The sequence below is a fragment of the Barbatula barbatula genome (genome assembly GCF_947034865.1).
Source record: "Barbatula barbatula genome assembly, chromosome: 3".
Classification (NCBI taxonomy): Eukaryota; Metazoa; Chordata; class Actinopteri; order Cypriniformes; family Nemacheilidae; genus Barbatula; species Barbatula barbatula.
In genome coordinates this window covers 12,297,032-12,316,679 of record NC_136764.1, presented here as the reverse complement: position 1 = coordinate 12,316,679, position 19,648 = coordinate 12,297,032, and the positions used below count along the sequence as shown (strand labels likewise).

General features: G+C 37.3%; 1 protein-coding gene across 1 annotated transcript; it reads left to right on the top strand.

Annotated features, from left to right (window-relative positions):
• Positions 1–15,885: 15,885 nt before the first annotated feature.
• arf1 (ADP-ribosylation factor 1) lies at positions 15,886–19,438 on the top strand. Its single transcript, XM_079452391.1, has 5 exons — positions 15,886–16,045; positions 17,321–17,492; positions 17,564–17,674; positions 18,001–18,125; positions 18,210–19,438. The coding sequence occupies exons 2-5, from the start codon at positions 17,348–17,350 to the stop codon at positions 18,369–18,371; spliced, it is 543 nt and encodes a 180-aa protein (XP_079308517.1). The 5' UTR covers positions 15,886–16,045; positions 17,321–17,347; the 3' UTR covers positions 18,372–19,438.
• Positions 19,439–19,648: the final 210 nt, after the last annotated feature.

The following is a 19,648-nucleotide window of genomic DNA, read 5'->3' as shown; positions in this document are numbered from 1 at the left end:
TGTTGGGACCCGACGTGCTGCGCCAGGACACTCTAGCTCAGATCTGAGGATGTCTGAAGTTGGAGAGGGATAAAGGGGTGGATCAGATTCTTGGAGTCTCAGGCCCTTGGGACCAATTGTTAATCCAAGAATAAAACAAAAAAACTTTGAAAGGGAAAGGTGTTGTCGGCATGTGGCAGTAAGCTGTTCTCAGACAACAAATGTGACAGGTGCCCGGGGTTTGCCCACAAGTCCCTTTGAAATATGGTAATTATAACATTATTAGCAATAGCCTTATTACTAACACCATTAAAGAAGCTATGTGTACCATGCAAAGTGCATTCCAGCAAACCTGAATACCAGCAAAACGACTGCTTAACAACTTCCTTTACATCACATATTACCCTTCCTGTTGTTTCTGTATGTACGACCAAACATACCGTATGAACTAATGTATTAGGTTGAGTTTATTGTTACTAACACTGGGTTATGAATGCACTTGATGCTCTTGAGTGAATGTCCATACGTTGGATACCTGTATAGGTTAGTGTTTTCCTCCTTAGATTTTTTCGACACTTTCGAACCTGAATGAATGAACCGGAATATAAAGTAAATAGATAAACTCCGAACACATCAGGTATTTAGAATACGATTGAGAACAATTATCTATTTATGCTAAAACGAACAAGCATTAGACAGTTGTTACGAAACTAAAGATGTCAGCACTTCTGTCTTGAAATGGCGCATGAAATTAATATGCGTTATTTGTGTGTGGCAGTATTATTCATATTTTTGAGACATTGAAGTCTGTGACATTTCAACATGAACATACAGGTATGTTTTGCTGTATTCAGTATCTGAAACACTTCACACAGGATCCAAAATGAACATTAACAATTGGCTTTTTTAATAAACAAAACATGATGTTGACTGCAACATTTTAACATTTTTAGTTGAAAATCCAATGTAAGAATGCTGACTCCAACTGTTACCTAGAAAACGTTTATTTTTTGTAATAACTTGTAATAACTTTACATAGTGACATGGGTTGTGCAGGCTACGCTGTTTACTACATGTATAGCTACAAATGAAAAAGAGGTACAGATATATAAATATCTTCATTGTGTTCATGTGTTTTATTTTTAAGTTTTTTTAAATCTATCACCCATCCCACCCATTATCTGTGAATCCATGACCAAAATTAATGTCTTTATTTTAACTTTTCTTTCTCGGTTGTACATGAAAGTCAGCAGCAAGTAATGACACTGAACTACCCTCATTTATATGCTGCTAACTAATAACACGTTTGTCGTTATATTTATGTGTGATTGTATGCTTGTGCATTTGTGTTACCCTATTCGTCCTCTACATATGTCTCAATGTTTGTATATAGTGTGTCTATATATGTGCTCTTTGTTTTCTTCTTTCTGTGAAAGACACTGTGTAAACATAGCTAAGAACTAAAATGTGAAGTTTTCTACTAATGGACTTTTGATAGAGTTTGTATTCTTTAACCAAATAGAGATATTGTAACACTTTTGTGAATCCTGTTCAATGATGGCTTATAAATGCATTTGTGTGAAATGTATGAAAATGGATCTTGAGATATATTGAATGTGGCTTTATTAAATGCCACACTGTATTTGGAAAAATCGTTCTGCATTGAAATATGCACCAACTTTCTGATGGATAAGTAGGGGAAAATGACTACAATGACTAGCTGACTATGCATTATCCTGTTACATGCCTAATAAGTCAATAGACATTGAATATCCATTCAAGTCATTCATATATCATAGGAAAAATGACCAAGGAGATCCAGCTATTCTAGAGAGGCATGTTTGATAATAGTAAAACCCAAACGGTACGGAACAGCTATTATGATCTCAAACACATTTGTATCTAGCTAACATTAGCAAAAAGTAAAATAAGTCAGTGTAATATCTCATCCCAAGGAGAAAGGCCAGCTTGTAAAATTCTTTGGCAGACGTTCTTTTTGTAGATATTTCCATCAAAGAAATGAATTCAAGTTTTCTCTTGCCCTGAGAATCTCACACTGATTTAATCTCTCATCAATCAGGGATCATTTCAAAGCACATGCCCCATTGAGCATTCCACAAAGCCCTGTTTATTTAACATAATGATCCTCCGCTAACTACAGAACCAATACCTTTTGTTTTTCGACATACTTCAGTGCATCTACGCAACAAACTTTCAGCCGTTTTCTTCCACAGCACGGTTCGATCTTAAATTCCAAAGTTTTGTACAGACTAGTTCAGCGTGTTTATGGATTTCTAAAGTCTGAGGATTTTTCTATGATTATTTATTTTACTGTAATGTATATATTAGTAAGAGTATATATTTGCTGACAAAAGATTATTACTCGTGAGGAAAATGTTGATGTTTTGTAACAGTTTTACCTCTGTGTCTGTTGTTGCTGTTTTTTCACTGACCACACGGGATGCACTGTATGTCCTGCTTTCTGTTCATAGGATGCTAGCTGTTAATTTTTTATAACCGAATTAAAGAAAATACAAACACTCGTTCTCGTTTCTGACGTTTTACTTTTGATTGTAACTTGGGTTTTTAGTATTTAGCATGCTTTAAGTGTATGTGTTATAGTCAAAAAGCAGTGTGAGGTGAAAGTGTGTCAAATCTGCATTTTTCAATCACACCAGTCTTACCCAAAACTCAATGTTTGACCTGACACATCAGTTGAACCTTCATTTATTTTAAATGGCTGGAATAAAAAAGCTTGATTTGGGACAGTGTTAAAACAACCTTTTAAACAAGACTCCAGTTATAGTTGAAGTGTTTCATACCTGATCACCAGTGTTGATAAGTTTTTTAGGTTTAATGTATTCAGGATATGACCCTACTGTAACCCTGCTTTATATATAGCACACAGAATAAGTGGCAATTTGCCCATGATATATGCAGTGTTTATTCAGACATTGAAGTCAGTTTAAATTTATGACAGCTATCAAAACAGTGTATTATGGCACATCTGCCAACATGTTGACACTCATAAGCAGTTTCATCTTTGTCTTCAGGTTTCTCCAAAAAACAACACATGCTTACTGATTTAGGATGCCAAATATACACAGAATCATAGCATTCCTCAGATATTTGCTTGAGGTATGTTAGCACTAAATTGCTTGTTGAGCAGGTTGTTTTATGTTTTATATTTATTTGTTCAAATCTTTAACCACTTACTAATAGTAAAAAAATGCATGCTACTAAGTCATATGCTGGTGCACCGTCCATTAACCTTTAGTTTAAACATTCAAAATTTACTGGGAACCAAATATTTTGATGACTCATCTTACATGCTGTGATATATCCAAAAGTTTTCCTATGGAATTCTTTCTAGAAAGAGAACCTAATGTCTTATCACATCTGGCATGCTGTCAATTACCACAGACAATAATTTTGACTCGTTCCTTCATGTGTAAAAACAAACAGGACGTGTTTACAGTAAACACACTTATACGTCTACCAGGCAGACAGTCAGCACCTCAAATAATGTTTAAAATATGCAATTATATCTTTCAGATTTTTTATACAATAGCTTTCCAGGAATGTTGGGGAGTGGTTGCGTAGAAAATGTTCACCTTACGTTTACAGAGATTTCTGATCGCCAAACAACAACTGACATTACTTTGGTTTAGTATCCACGTATACTAGTGTTTTGACAAAAATATGAGCTCCGCATTTTTTCCTTAAATGCTTGCCGGCTACGCTTTCATTATAGGTGCATTTCCTTTAAACATATACCTACCCCATTCGCTTACACACGTGTCAAAATTGTTATGTTTGGTAATCGACAACATGCCACACATACATCCTTTGCGCAACTGCATCTCATATTGCATATTTTATTTTGAAACCAAAGACCCTAAAATACTAGGAATGTCCTCTCAAACTGTGATGTTAAGAAGCGCTTGGATTACCTGTGAACAAATCACAGTGAAAGGCAATAGCATTATTGTCACAGCAGGCTATCTTTAACTAACATTGAATATATTAAGACCATGTACAGGCCTTTAAAGAGCTTAGAGGTCATTATAGCATCAGAATCTGTCCCCTAGTGATTCAGCATCTCACAAAGAAAAGCAAACCATCCAATAAATAGACCAGATTAAAACTTGGGCTAGTTGTCAGTCTTGTCTTCAATTAAAAGCTGGGAATGATCCACACGGAACACAATAGCATCATTCTTTCTTGATTTGGGTGCGAGCAAAAAGGAAAGGAGAAAAAAATCCTTAATAATAATTTGATTCTTTTGAGATCGCTCAGGAGCCAGCTTAGTTCTTCCGGAGACAATAAGGGCCAAAATTCTCTGTGGTAATAAAACTGCAGCACTGATCGGCCCCTAGTGCAGATTATAGGCCAAAGTGAATAGGGCCCACCAATACCAGGGGCTAAGCAAGGACCCCTGATAACTCATTCTTCCTGTCACAATGTCCCTGCCAGAAGCTAGGTCTCATTATCGCCTTTCCCCACCATTCGAAAAAATATTGACACACGGCCCCCTCGTGAGCAAATGGTGGGTAGCGGTCATTCAGGGTCTTGTCATTGAGGTCTCATAAACATCCCATCCTATTCCCTCGCTTGTCAATCAAATGACCTCCTTACCTACAAAAGTATATTAATCCAAAGACCCTGAGTCATTAAGTCCTAATGTTCTTAAAATCACCAAGGAGACTGTATGCCAATCACAGAGGGTTATCATTCCTAGAAAATATCACTGAGTCTCCCAGGTGACTAAATTTCGACACCTCTTTCGCTAAAATCAGTATAATTTCTGATATCTGGCATGGGTTCAGAAGGAATGCATAGGCCTATACTTTGCAATATATGCTTTACTGCCCAGATAGTGTGTAAAACACATTGCAACATTATAGTCACATAACAAAGATAGACCAGGATATACAGCTGTGGAAAAACTTAAGAGACCATTTCATATGTTCATTTAATCAGCATTTCTAAATGTATTGTGGCCATTCCAGTCAAGTGAATTTTAACAAAATCAAACCCCAGGAGTGACAGTCCAACTGCAATGCAAAGAACTTAAAGCATGACAAGACGCATGAACAAATCTCAATGATCAATATTGAGGCTGAAAGGAGCGGTCCCTTTTACGGAAATGAAGCAAACTCTCTTTTTAAAACCGGCATCAGCTTTTAATTAATTCAAGGTTACTCCAAAAAAATCTGTTTAAATATCTTGAAAATGTCTGTTTCAAAATAATTGTAGAATTTCTGTAAAAATGTCTTTTCAGTTGATTGGACTCAGTTAACCCATGTATGTGCCGTTTGTTAGCCAATGGTTCGTGGGACTAAATAATTTTACAGATGAATTTATATAAAAATGCTTTACAGGAAAATTACAAACAACACAGACAACATAGGGTTAGAGTGTGTTTGGTAAATCAGCTTTTTTTAATGTGATGAAAAAAATCTAGGAAGGTTGGAGGAAAACAAATAGACTAATGACATATTTTTTGTAAACACTGAAAACAGGTCCGACAGACTCAAGCCACAAACAAGGGTTAAGAAAGAGAAATTCATAGCTGATGTTACTTCTGCTTCATTTATCACACTAGACATTGATGGTCAAATAAGTGATTTGCATCATGGTATCAATGTGCTTTGATGTTGTACGCCATGTTTTAAAATATACCAGTGTATTTCTACAGTCTAGCATGGTTGTTTATGTCAGAATAATAGGTAGTATTCATTCACAAACACACATAAAATATTCTGAAGAACATAATGATATTAATAAAAGTAGGAATGTGTGGATGGTTTATGCATTTACTTCCTTACGTCTTGCTAGGCCTTTGTTTCCGTCTCCCACCACAGACAGAAAGAAACCAGAAAAAGGGGCAGATTCGCGAACGAGCCGGAAATGCCGGTAGCCAAGCGGCTCACCCTCAGGCGTAGGGAAATTGTCTGCTTTCACAGAGCAAAAACCCACCTAACAAGCTTGTCACCAAGGTGAGAGCAACCTAGTTAGCAGGTAATTGCCTGTAGAAGACTTGTCAGCTCTACTCGAAGAGTGTGAGAACTTTGACACAGTTGAAAAGGTACCGCCCAATAACCATATAAATAGGAGACAATGGACCTAATTGCAATCAGTGACCTCCACCTCTACTGTCTTTATGCTCCTACTTTTCGTTCTGAAGACCCGAGCTTCGGCAGACTTTTACAACTCAATCTCAATGCATCTGAATGCAGGGGATCTTGTCTGCATCAGAGGAGGCACACAAGGTGGACGGACAGACACCCTCTTGGGCGAACGTTAAGAGATAGAGTTAGGTGGAGCTGGAGGAGATACAAAAGTCACACCTCTGTTCAAACAGTCCTTGTTTTCGCACGTGACTGTCTTTTGATGTCTGAAGATTCCAGAGGTATACGGGGTAATACTGCAGTTAACAGCGTGATGGGTTTCAGCTGGACTCTTGAAGGACAACAAAATGTGCACAAGGAGGTGCCAGTGATATGTGAGAGGTCAATAATGTGGTACAGTTAAAGGGAGTGTAGTTTAGCGCCTCCCTGGGTAGCATTTTAATGATATTAAATAAATGTAGTAACATTTTGTATAGTACAAAAATTTATATTAAGAAACATCTATTCATTAATGGATCGAATTCACAAAATCTGTCAAGAATAATGAATCCCTGATGATATTCATACTTAAATATAAAAGCCCTTAGTTTTGCAGCATTAAAGGGATACTCATCTCACCTTGGAGTTGTTCCAAATCTGTATAAATGTCTTTGTTCTGATAACACAAAGAAAGATATTTGGAAATAGGCTTATAACCAAAGAGATGGCCCCCATTGACTCGCATAGTAGGGAAAATTACGTATAATTTTTTTGTATAATCATCCAATAACAAACCATAAACAGAATCATAATGTAAATAAGCAAGAAAACAGAACATAGAAAGAAACAAGGCCACACAATGGACTAAATAAATCAGGCACAAACAATCGAGAAGAGACACAAAAATAGAAATACAAAAGAGTTAACATACGCAAACGACTAAAAGTTTTCATTAGATTCACCTTTCTTATGACAATATTTGGCCGAGATACAATTTAGATTCTGTTTATTTAATGTACTGAATATAAATAAATAAAATGCATTATTTGAGGTATCTTAAAGTTATCTTTAATTTTCACCAAAGCAATTTTCCTCAAAGGGATGGGGGGAACATTCTATGTTCTAAGCCTTGAACCAAATCAATGAGTTTTGGAATTAATCAGAATATGATCACAGAATTGTTTAAAAGAAAAGGTTTTTCATGACCAATGTTATATTTGTCCCGGAAAGCATTAAGAATGATAATACAATTTAAAATACTGTATAAAACTAAGCACAATATGTAAAAGTCTAAATTATTGAAGACTTTTTTTTCAAATTTTCATTCTTAATAAGTGATATTTTAGGGGTGTTGTGGGAGGTTTCAGCTACTGTGGTGTTGGATGAATGACTATGAACAGCATCTCATGATTATGTTGGACGCAAACAAGTTTTTTTCAATAACGTGTCATGTTTTGACTGCCTGATCCATTTGGAATTAGTCTAAAGAAGCTTGAGGTTCAAACCTCTGAATGTATCATCATTAACAATAGTTGTCTGCTTTGTGCATTGTTGTTATTGCACTTCTTACTGTGGCCACTAGAGATGCGTGTGAAAAAAACTGCAGAGGTTCTGATCAGCTCCAACAGAATCTTTGTAACACACCACATTTTTATTTGAAATATTGCCACTAATAGAGATAAACAACAAATGATACATGACATTTTAGGATGAATGCCTGCATGAATCTAAAAATGTGATCTCAATATTTAGTATTTACAAGTTTACAAGAAGACTTGTAAACAAATTGTACAAGTTTAAACTGTATATACGATTATTATAAGTTACATGACTCAGTTCTGATGAATATAGATTGGGATTCATGAGCACATTCATAGAAGTGATGTTATTTCATTCACTTTTCAGCACAAATCCATTGCATGGAGCCCTACAGTGAAGTGTGCTTATATCAGCATAAGTATATCAATGACAAGGTGACCGCAGGGAGGGAGGGATAGGGTGGAGGAGAGGGGTTATCATTAGTGAAGCCCGCTGCTGCTGTCCACGGCTAGTTCCAGTAATTAACGCACAAAGGCCGCTGCTCGCCGTCCCACTGTTTTTCCCACACAGGGCAAGCACAGAATTCCAAGTGGCCTCAGACTTGCAATCTCCTTGCTTTAACCCGGGCAAATTGCTAAGCTTGGCCATTTTTCAGAGCACTGTAATTGCATTTTAGTGCTGTTTTTATTGGTGCCGGCTTGCCCAGCACCCCCTCAACCCCCCACGCTGACCACCGAGCACTAAAGAGCTGCCATGGAGCGCAGGGTAAATAGACAGTAAATAATTTGTGTATTGGGAGGTCCAAATTAGGGGTTAAATTGGGATTAATAAAGAATAAAATTGCATATTTGTTCTTATTGCACAATCATGTTTCAACGAGTTTAATTTAATAAATCCATTTTTGTACAATAACATAATTAAGACCACAATTTTTTCTGGGGGTTGAGTTACAACATCTCATATTATTATTATTTTATACCACTCACATGCAACATCCTGAAGAGTTTTGTTGCTCCATCCAAATGTGAATGCTTAATTCCAATTCATTAAAAGACTCAAAGAGATCTAATTTTGTTTTTGGCTCCGTCAGCTGTTCTTCTTTCTTAAGTGTCTGTGCTTCTCATGGACGGCACAGATACATTCCAGAGCTGGACTACCAAACAAGTGCTGTTTGCATTGAATAGAAACAACAGCAGAAAACTGAAATGGCCGCAGGATTAAAGGATCTGAACAGGATAAAAGGATAAAAGATTCTTGGTGTTATCCATTTTAGCTTAAAAAATGGAGAGTCTTAACCAGGATTTGAGACCTCACAATGCTTTGAGTCTTTACTTCAGCCAGACAGCTTTCTTTAGAACATGGCCGCGCAATTTGTAATGATCTAAAAATGTTGTGTTATGTTCTGTCAATGGGTAAATGAAGTAGAAGAATAAAAAGTGCAAATGTCAGTTTTTAAATGTGTAATCTATGGGATTTACTCTTGTTTCAAACTTGAACTGTATTTTCCCTTGGAGAACAACTAAGTTAAATTCAGTTCTTGTGTTCGACAAAGCTTTGTCTGCAATTCTGCAAAGTTCAACAGTCAGTTAGGACAGATAGGTTAAAAGTATAGTGTATAGTTGTTGCCTGAAGTTCAGGACTTTAAGATTTTGATCTTGAGTATTTTTGTTGTTAGTTTGCTTAAAAAAATCTTACATGCAGTATGCAACAAAATTGAGATTAAAAAAGAAACTAGTTTGTCGGAGATCCAGCCCCAGATGCGGCAGTGTATTCCAGAGGAACAAGTTAAAACTGAGGATTAATTTCAGGTTACCGTGTGCAAAGACACAATTTTGAATCCGTTGCGGCATGCATAAAAATTCCTGTGAACCTCCAAATGATTTTGCTGCTTCCTAACATCACTGATGGTGCATTTCATGCAGATTTGAGTGCATATATATACAGTATATATCTTTAAACCACTGCCTGGACTTACATTCCACCAGTTCAAACACACACACACACACACACACACACATATAAGAAGTCCCTCAAAAGGCCTTTAATGGTGGAAGCAGCCCTTGTAATTATGTTGCTCAGTCTCTGCTGTAATCTGTGCGCTCAATAGTATAGCACTTCTCATTCATACTGGTCTGACACCTTTGACCCCACACACAGTGTGTCAAATTGCCTTTTAGAGGGGCTTAATAAAGCGAAATGACGAGTCTCCTGAGACGTTACCGCACTGCCGTGTCAGACGGCAATGAGGGGTTGTTGCCGCCTGCCAGGTACTGAGGTATTTTATTTAGCCCTGAGGAGGACAGGTGCGCTCTGCAGCAGCACGAGAGAGAGAATGCCAAAGGTCTTCTGCTTGGAAGCTACCACAGGTGTTGGCGTGCAGACAAGACATCGCATTAACACAAATATGAATCGTTCCATTATCACAGAGCATTTTCACACGTCCTCATTCATTTGCGCTCTGTTTTGATTTAGATAAAAACAACAGGAGGCTTTACAGTAAGACTCTTTGTGGGACAGGCGAAACTCGTACGATTGCGTTACCATGTTCCTGAGCTGTCAAAAGTGACGCATGCTTCACAATCAATAGGCTAACTCTGCCACAAACCTAGGATTAAATATAATTAAAGAAATTATGCCCATCAAGGAGAAAATCCTCTCTCTAGGGATTTGATCATATCAAAAGAGACACTGGTGTAATGTGAAATGCAATGAGGAGACACGCCTGGACCACCTTAGAGCGATCTGACGCTTTGAGAGGTTCTTTAGATGGTTAAACTCCCTTTAACCCCATTAGGGGAATTCGGCTGCCGTGTCTGAGTCTTCGTTCTGAGCGGACGCAAACCTGTGAGGCAATAGTGACTTACAGTTCAGTACAATGAGAGATATGAGAGATGGGCATGATGGCACTGATTCATATATTTGACTCTTCACCTACTACTATTAAATAAGGTAAAGTAACCGCAGTGTTTCTTAAAAATACATCCTTTCACGATAAGATACAATAGACAATATTTAAATGGTATCATAAACTTTTTTCATTAGTTACTATATAGTTACCCCTAAAGTCAAACATTTTTTGTACACACACATTTTTTTTAAATGTACATGGTTTTGGCTACTGTAGACTCTTAATAATAATAATACAAAACCTTTTTTGCTACAAGAACCTTGTATGCAATGAAAAGTTTCTGTGCATGGTAAAGTTTCTTTTTAGAGCCATACAGGTTTCTATAGTTTTAAGGTTATATGTGACCCAACACAAGAAACCCAATCACAAGGGTAAATTTTTTTAATTGAGATTTATACATCATCTGAAAGCTATTAATAATTGAATATGCTTTCCATTGATGTTTGGCTTGTTAGGATAAGACAATATTTTGCCGACATACAACTATTTGGAAATCTGGAATCTGGGGTGCAAAAAATTCAAATAGAGAAAATCTTTAGGGTTGTCCATCAAGAAAGAGGTTTGTTTTAACTCTCTTCTATTCGCTTACCACTGTAATGATGTTGTGGAGAGTAGAAGAACCAGAAAGAAGAAATTCAAACTTTACATAGACACCAAACATGACAACATCCACTCACAAAAAGAAAGTTTTTATATATTTACAGTAGGAAATTTACAATATATCTTCATGGAGCATGATCTTTTTCTAATATTCTAATAATTTTAGGTATAAAACATAAAGGAATCGACAATTTGGACCCATGTATTGTTAACTATTGCTACAAATATTCCTGCAACTTTTTGTTTTGTGGTCCAGGGTCATAGACGTAAATTTTGAAATGATTAGAAACACTGGTTGAGGGTTTGCTGTTGGGCCTGATATAGCAGAATTTATGTACATGACATCATAACCATTGAAGGGAAAGTTCTCCCACAAGTGACTTTAATTCTTCTACATAACACAAAAGATGTTTTGAAGTATGTAGGAAACCAAACAACACTGGCACCCATTGACTTCCATTTTATGGACACAAAACCTCAAAATATATTTCTCAAAATATCACCTTTTGTGTTTCCCAGGAGACAGAGGTACATACAGGTTTAAAATGACATAAGGGTAAAAAAATTATGACATAATTGTAATCTATTAGAACTGAGGTATCCATCTTGCTTCTCACCAAGGTACTACCTTAGTTTCAAGAAATTTAATTTTTTATTGATTTTACACTTATTTCAAAATATTGAGCTGATATTAGTTTTTTTTCCCACCTTACGTTTCAAAAACCACGACTTGTTATGCAGTACACCCGTAAAGGTTTGGAGTCGTGAGAGAAACCTCAGCATCCGTTGACATGGAAGAAACATTACGAAGGCCGCGCACGTTTCCTGACTGCGGAAGTGGCGCAAAATGTGATGTAAATCCCCTTAACGACCTTTCAGGCTATCAGTAATCACCACACAAAGGTGATTGGCAGGCGACACTAAAAGGCGCATTTATACTCGCCATACCCAGCCCCTCTCTCAACGTTGACCCCTACTGTGCGAGGCGTGGGGTAGAGTGCCCATCGACTCCTGCTGCCAACACGGGAAGCCAGCGAGGCGAGTGGGGGCGTGGTCATCACGTTGTTTGTTTCCTAACCTGCGGCCCTTAAAAATCTTTTGGAGCACCAACTCTGAAACCAGAGGGGGGCTTGCTTGTCTGGGGTTGTTTGTCGGAAAGCTACACGCTAATACTCTGCCCATTATGCGATTAGGCGATTTTCGCCGTTCCTGCCCCTCGTCAGTGCTTTACAATGGAAACAAACGCTGATGTACGTTTGCTATTGTCATCATTCACATTATTATTATGACAGAGCGCACCAGGCGGTGAGTTGCTGCACCAAGGTTTTCAATTAACAAAGCCAGCGAGGCTCGCATTCTGCACCCAGAGCTGGTGTCAATACATACAAATTCTCCCACAATCCTGGCGAAGCACAGACTGTTCTCACACTGTGCAATATTCTGCTCTTCAGGCCTCGTCTCAGAGGGGAACGTGGTTGTATCCTACTGAGCTGCAAGCCCCATTTCCTACTGAGAGGCCCGTTTTGTCCCTTGGCGGTCTTCCTCCATTGAGGCAGCGCTCTATGCTACCGACACACAAATCTAAGGGGATTATCTTCTTTTTTTGTGGTGAATGACCCTATAAATAAAACCTGCGGCACAGATTTATGAGCCTGTCCAGAACTGTTTGCCATTCTACATATTTATCCTTTATCTTTAGTCATTGTTGGTCCCTAACACTAATTAATCTATTCAAATGAAATGGCAAATGGGATTGTGTTATGTATTCATCTCGCCAAAAAGTGGCTCGAATTTTCTGAATTCAGTGAACTCTTTCAATAAATTTCCTAAAGAGGAAGATAATCACAAGACATTTATGAGATTAAATGGGAGCAAATCTCATGTGTCTTAATCTGAGGAGCAATATGCAGTAGGGTGATATTTTGTGCTGTGATTATAAAAAAGTATGAAACCTCTGTCAATAAAATATGACAGTTGATACCAGTACTGACAAGATTGTTTTATGTTTATTTTGCAACAATTTTGTAGATGTTTTTTTGTGTTCACTTTGATTGCAAAGTTATGTTTGGTACCTGCGAAGGTTCTTTGTGGATAATACACAAATGTGCTTCAACACACAATTATGACGACACGTAAATGTCTTACATACTGTTACCATAACAGTGAATACTGTGGCTTTAGTTTTCTTTGTTGCTAAAGAAGCAGCAATGCGACTTCAGTGTGGATTTGACACATCGCCATGAAGGTGTTTTGCTGAAAGTAAACCTGTCAAGATCTCACCTCATCTGCTGCTGTTGAAGTGTGGGAGGTGGATGCAGATCCTATTGTCACTTATTCCAGTCCGTTCCATTCCTCTTTCACAGGACTTTGTTGCTGTTGGATCCGGTTCGCTTGATCCTGTTAAGTGCTTTTATTAATATGGCTCCAGGATATTGGCTTGGTTTAACTACACCGTCTGTTTTCATGACATTACATCACAAATATTTGTCTAGTAAAATGGATCTAATTTTACCACTGAAGGGTCCTGACATTATTTATTGTTTTATTGATGGTTTACTTATTACACTTTCTAGAAAGGCAATATTTTTGTACATGTTGTTATTATCAATACATATATAAAGCTATGCGTCTTTTGCATTTTAATATTTAAAGATCGGGTTTATTCTATATCATGCATTCTGACTTCTTTACACTGTTAAACGTGCTGGCTTCTCATGCTTAACATGGTCAATTTGCTAAAAAACGAGTTGGACGTAGTGTTTCTGTACTTGATAAACTCCCCCAGCACTCCAACTTGTTTCGGAAATCTTTTTACAATTCTGGATTCCTGTGTCGTCACAGGGATCCTATTACTTCTTTTGATAACTCTCCCGGAAAAGCACAGCAAGCGAAAGAAAGAGCCCGCCCACGAGCCAACCGACAAGCAGACCCGCTTACCCTCAGGATTATCTGCGCTGCGTCAAGATGTGCTTCGCTGCAGCTCGTAACTCTTGCGATAGTTAAGTTTAGGTGTGTCTGTTTGTTCATCGCATTTCAGTGATGGATGTTATATAAACAGTGGATATAACGCTGGATTTGGAGATCGTTTGAAACTGATAGATGGCGCGGTCCCAGTGCTAAAAGATGTCGGACATAAAACTAAGTCATGCGTCTTGGTTTAGTTGGCAATCGGCATGTACGGGCATAATAATAAAAAACACCAAGGGATTAATGTGATGGTGTTGCTTGCTCGTGCTGTAGTTCCATCCCACTCTCCCCAGTAGTCCCACCTCCAGCAGTTCGTGTTTTTCCGGAAATAATAGTACAGCTGTATCTCTTTTTTATAAATTACTCTACGATGATACAACATAAACAAAACTACTGTATAGGCACTCAAGATTAATATGAGATTGGCCTGTGATAGGCAATCTTTAAAATACCTGACATGCACAAACTTGATCTTGAAAAAGCATTTATTCGGTGCATGAACGCAAAATTGTACTCTTAACTTAATAATTTTAGTGGAAACCCAATTGTTTAAGATGCACTCAAACTCATGTCAAAATTTAGGTAAATAACTACAATTACATAATTTAAAATGAAGATGAATGTTGGCCATGTTAAGTTTTAAAGAATAATTTAAAAACGGTCAAATACATAAATGTTATATATGAAAACCATACACTTTTAAAACCTTGAATGGGGCTACTCACTGTACTTACTATTGCAGATGTCACCTCCTTATGTTCATTTCTGCATTATTTTCATCCAGCACCTGTCGTGATCTCGCTATGCTGCCCCCTCTGGTGGACTGATTCATTTACTGCTCCATACACACCCCCTCCAACACAGATGCATTTGGTTGAAATGATCTTGAAATAAGTAAGACGACAAAAATGCCTTTTTTAGAAATAGACATGAGGTACTCGTGTACTAACTTTCACCATAATTATATGTTTACATTGTTGCATTGTTTAAAAACAATAAGCTAATTCAATTCATTTTGTATACTCTTTAATTATGCCCTTTTGTGACAGCAAAATGTATATATTGGGCTTAAATTTGTCATTATTAAAAACTGCCACAAAAACTAAGAATAACGACTTTATATTTGCATTGGGAGACTCTTTCTGGACTTATCTAAACAAGGCAATCATTCTTAAAGAAATGTATAGGTTGCATTTTCAACATCAGTCAAGAGCTAATGACCCAGAACTAGAAGGTTTGATCTAAAGTTCTAGTTCCATGTTCTTGCAGCAGTCTTCAGCATCTGCGTGCACCTGCCATCAGCACATACACAGGATGCATTGTGCTTCTTCATTGCAGTGTTAATATTTCCGTGCCAGCCTGGAGGAGAGTAAAAGCTGAGGTCTCAAACCTCCACCCCCAGAGGTGTAACAGCTGCTAACCCGGCTCTGAGAAACACCTCATGAAAAGACAAGTGTCTGCTTTTAACATACTCTGATGCTACTCTAAGCAAATGAATATGTGTCTTTGTGTCCATAAGATGCAAGGAGTGAAATATCATGTGCTTGCTTACAACATCTGGTGGACAAGAATTTATTTGAGCTAATGATGAGTTGAAACACCCACCCTGATAATACCACGCAAGGTGTTTAAGATGGCAGGATACGTCTAAACCTTGATGACTGTATTCTTTTTCCAACTGTATGCTCGGAATTGCCGGCATAAACACAATTGTGTCATTTAATCAAAAAGAAAAACGTGCGCACACTGATATAAATTCCGTAGTCAAAATACAGTTAAGGCATTCAAACCGTGTAATACCGAACCTGACATACAGAGTCATCTACTACCTTTCGCGCTATCTGGCGGAAGTGACGCGATACGCACTGACGTGGCCGCCCGGAAATCCGCCATCTTGAGGAAGGAGACGCCTTGTAGTTGAAGAGGAAACTTATAGACTGTAAGTATATAAAAAACTTGTTTAACTTCTACATGAATGTATGTCTTTTAAGTGTTATCGCAAGTATGACAAGCGTTTATACACTCGTTAATAACACGTCCCTCGAGATAAAGATTCGCCCGAGATTGTCGGAGTGAAGTTAAATTTAAGCTCTTAAGCTAACGTTATTTGTGTCTGTGTGACAAAGGAAACAGCAGCAATTTAGTGGCTTCAATCAACTTTATCGTTTGTTATCTTTCTACATTATTTACGTTTCAATGCTGGTTATTTTTTAATAAGGGCTTTATCTATTTAAATAGTGCCAGTGTGTAATTCACATGGAGAATTTGGCCAATATATTGACTCATTAGTTAAAGGGATTGTTCACCCAAAACATTAAATCCTGTCATCTTTTACTCACCACCTTGTCGTTTTAAACCTATATGACTTTCTTCCGCAGAACACAAAATAAGACATTTTTAATAAAGTTGGTAAACAAACAGCGCTGGCACCAATTCACTTCTATTGTATGGACCCCAAACCAATGCAAGTGAACTGTTTGTGCTGTGCTTTATTTTATTTATTTTCTATTCTAAACTATAAATCTTATTTTATTTTCTTAACTGGTTAAATTTTATTTTTCTAATTTCATCACTGTTTTATCAAATGGATATTTTTAATTTCTTCTATGTAAAGCACTTTGAATTACCATTGTGTATGAAATGTGCTATATAAATAAACTTGCCTTGCCTTGAATGGGTGCCAGTTAACAACAGTCTTCAAAATATTTTTATTTCTGTTCTGCGGAAAAAAGAAAGGCATACAGGTTACATTTTTGGGTGAACTGTCACTTTAAAGCAACACTGTAGAACTTTTGCTGACGTCTCCCCCGTGTGGTTGATAAGCGCAATTGTCTCTTACAAGTGTCCTGAATAATGTCGCTATATAAGCTTCCCTGTGGGCAGCGCAACACACATTAATTTTTAGTCTTATCTGATGAAACCTGCGAATGCGGAAACATGGTTTGGAAACCGTTTCACACTCTTCCGCAGGGAAGGGGATGGGCTGTGTGTACCAGCCCGAACACAGAGCTTTCAGAGTGGGGTTGTAGCTGCTTTGAGACTGCTCAGGTAGTAGTGGGAATAGAATTCTTGCAGTTAAGAGTTGTTCTACCACTGAAATAATTTTAGAGACAATACATCGAGGTCAAAAACTACAAAGTGTTGCTTTAACTAGTTTGCGCTTTTAAGTGTTTAGTAGAAAATGGCTTTTGATTTCTGTATTTTTACTGGTCAGTTTCAGCAGTGAGAACATCCGTCAAACATGGGCAATATATTTTCAAACCTCTTCAAAGTCTTTGGGAAGAAAGAGATGAGAATTCTCATGGTGGGTCTTGATGCTGCTGGAAAGACGACGATTCTTTACAAGCTGAAGTTGGGGGAAATAGTAACCACAATCCCAACCATCGGTAGGTGATTAAAAATATTTTTGTTGAAAGAGGAATGCAAGTGAATATTTAATCATATTTTTCTTTTTAAGGATTCAATGTTGAAACTGTGGAGTACAAGAACATCAGTTTCACTGTTTGGGATGTTGGCGGTCAAGATAAAATTAGACCATTGTGGCGTCATTACTTCCAGAACACGCAAGGTAAGATTTTACTAAATTTACAGTAAGATAATTCCAAGCGGATAGCTTGTTTTAGTGCAAAGTGTTGCCAGAAGGCTCGGGATAAACCTTTTTAACATAAATTTAAGTTATATTGCTGTTATTACGGTTTCTCATAAGATGTATAAATGAGAGTATGCTTTAGTTCCATGTTGAAGAACCGTCACTATAATGATTTTAAAAATCAATAGCCTAGATCAGTTATCAACCATTAACCATAAGATCAGATTAAACAGTTTATAGTATAATTTAAATTCAATGGTAAACAATTTTTAATACTTATTCTGGTCCATTATATCTCGTTCTAGGTCTGATCTTTGTGGTTGACAGCAATGACAGAGAGCGTGTGAATGAGGGACGAGAGGAACTCATGAGAATGTTGGCCGAAGATGAGCTCAGGGAAGCAGTCCTGCTAGTGTTTGCCAACAAACAGGTAACGGCAGCTTTTACACGGTCGTCCTTAGACATCATTTTAGTTGAATGTTCTTCCAGATTTTACAAAAATTGTATCCAACAGGATCTCCCGAATGCCATGAATGCCGCAGAAATCACGGATAAGCTGGGACTGCACTCACTCCGGCACAGGAACTGGTACATTCAAGCCACGTGTGCCACCAGCGGCGATGGCCTCTATGAAGGACTTGACTGGTTGTCCAACCAACTGAAAAACCAGAAATAATCGCCTCACTGTACTTGCTTAGATCTTCTCAACACTTGCTTTAATCTTACGTTTTTAAACAGACGTTGCTGGAAGCTGCACTCGTTTCTGATGTATACATCTGATATATGCAGAAGCCCTTTGGGGGAACACCGACAAGACAGACACGTCACTCGTGTTTTTTGTACATAGTTGTGTTCTTGCTATGAGGCAGCTGTCTGAGCACCATTATGCAATGTAGATTTAGACTTTTGTCTCTTTTCGTTTCTTTTTTCTTATTGTTTGAGTCATTGGCCTAGGGAAGTTTAAGAAAACCGGTCAGATCTCATTTGAATCTTGCACATGTATTATGTTATTGTGCTTATATCATATCTTACTTGTACTGTAAACAAAACTATTTTGTTTTGTCTCAAACTGTTTCAATGTACAGGAAATCAAACTGTATGGACACTACCTGTAACATTATTGTACCATTTAGGGGAAGAGAAGCCAAAAACAATACACTGTTTTTACTTCGACAAACGTTGACATGAACCATTAATCTAACCACCACAAATAAACAACAACAACCTCGTTTAAGCAGCTAATAACTTGATGTCTAACAAAATCAGTTGTGAATTTTGATGGAATCTTTTTATTACCTCTGAAAATGTAAACTCCTGTTATTCATAAGTGTTTGTGCTTCTGAACAACTTTGAGTGTCTCATGAGACTGTAGCATGTTAAGAAAAATATGAGATTTCTGTTTCTGGTTCATCTGATTTGCCCCTGGTGCCTTTATGGTCTACAGAGACATCCGTTTAAGTTCTTGTAAACAACTGTCATATCCACTCACATGGTCATTATTGAAGCAATGTTAGAGTTGATGTACTATTATTTATCTTTATTTTCTCTTTATTCTGATTAACCTCTAATTTGAAAGACACTGATTGCTTGGGGTCAAAAACTGTATGTGAATCTCTTAGCGAAATATGTCTGATAGTGTGATTCTTAACATAAATGTATTTTTTAATTTGACAGAAATGCACTGTAATTAAAGATATTAGTGTACAACTAATGCTAGTAGTGGACTTTCAATTATTGTTTTTTAACAAATCATTCTTGACAGTGAAAGGTATTTAGAATTGAGGTGTGATTCATGGATTTATATATTAAGAATAACGGTGTCATTGATACATTTTTTGATGGAGAAATAAGCCAGTGGATCATTAGAAAATAGGTAAATTAAATATTCTGTATTTCAGAATGTTTGTAAAAACACATCAGTATGCACTTTCTTTTTATAGGGGATTTTTATAG

Bases quoted from the DNA above. Each gene is read 5' to 3' on its own strand.
- arf1 (XM_079452391.1), top strand. From the start codon at position 17,348: ATGGGCAATATATTTTCAAACCTCTTCAAAGTCTTTGGGAAGAAAGAG. The intron at 17,675-18,000 runs GTAAGATTTTAC...ATCTCGTTCTAG, and splicing joins TTACTTCCAGAACACGCAAG to GTCTGATCTTTGTGGTTGAC. The intron at 18,126-18,209 runs GTAACGGCAGCT...TGTATCCAACAG, and splicing joins TAGTGTTTGCCAACAAACAG to GATCTCCCGAATGCCATGAA.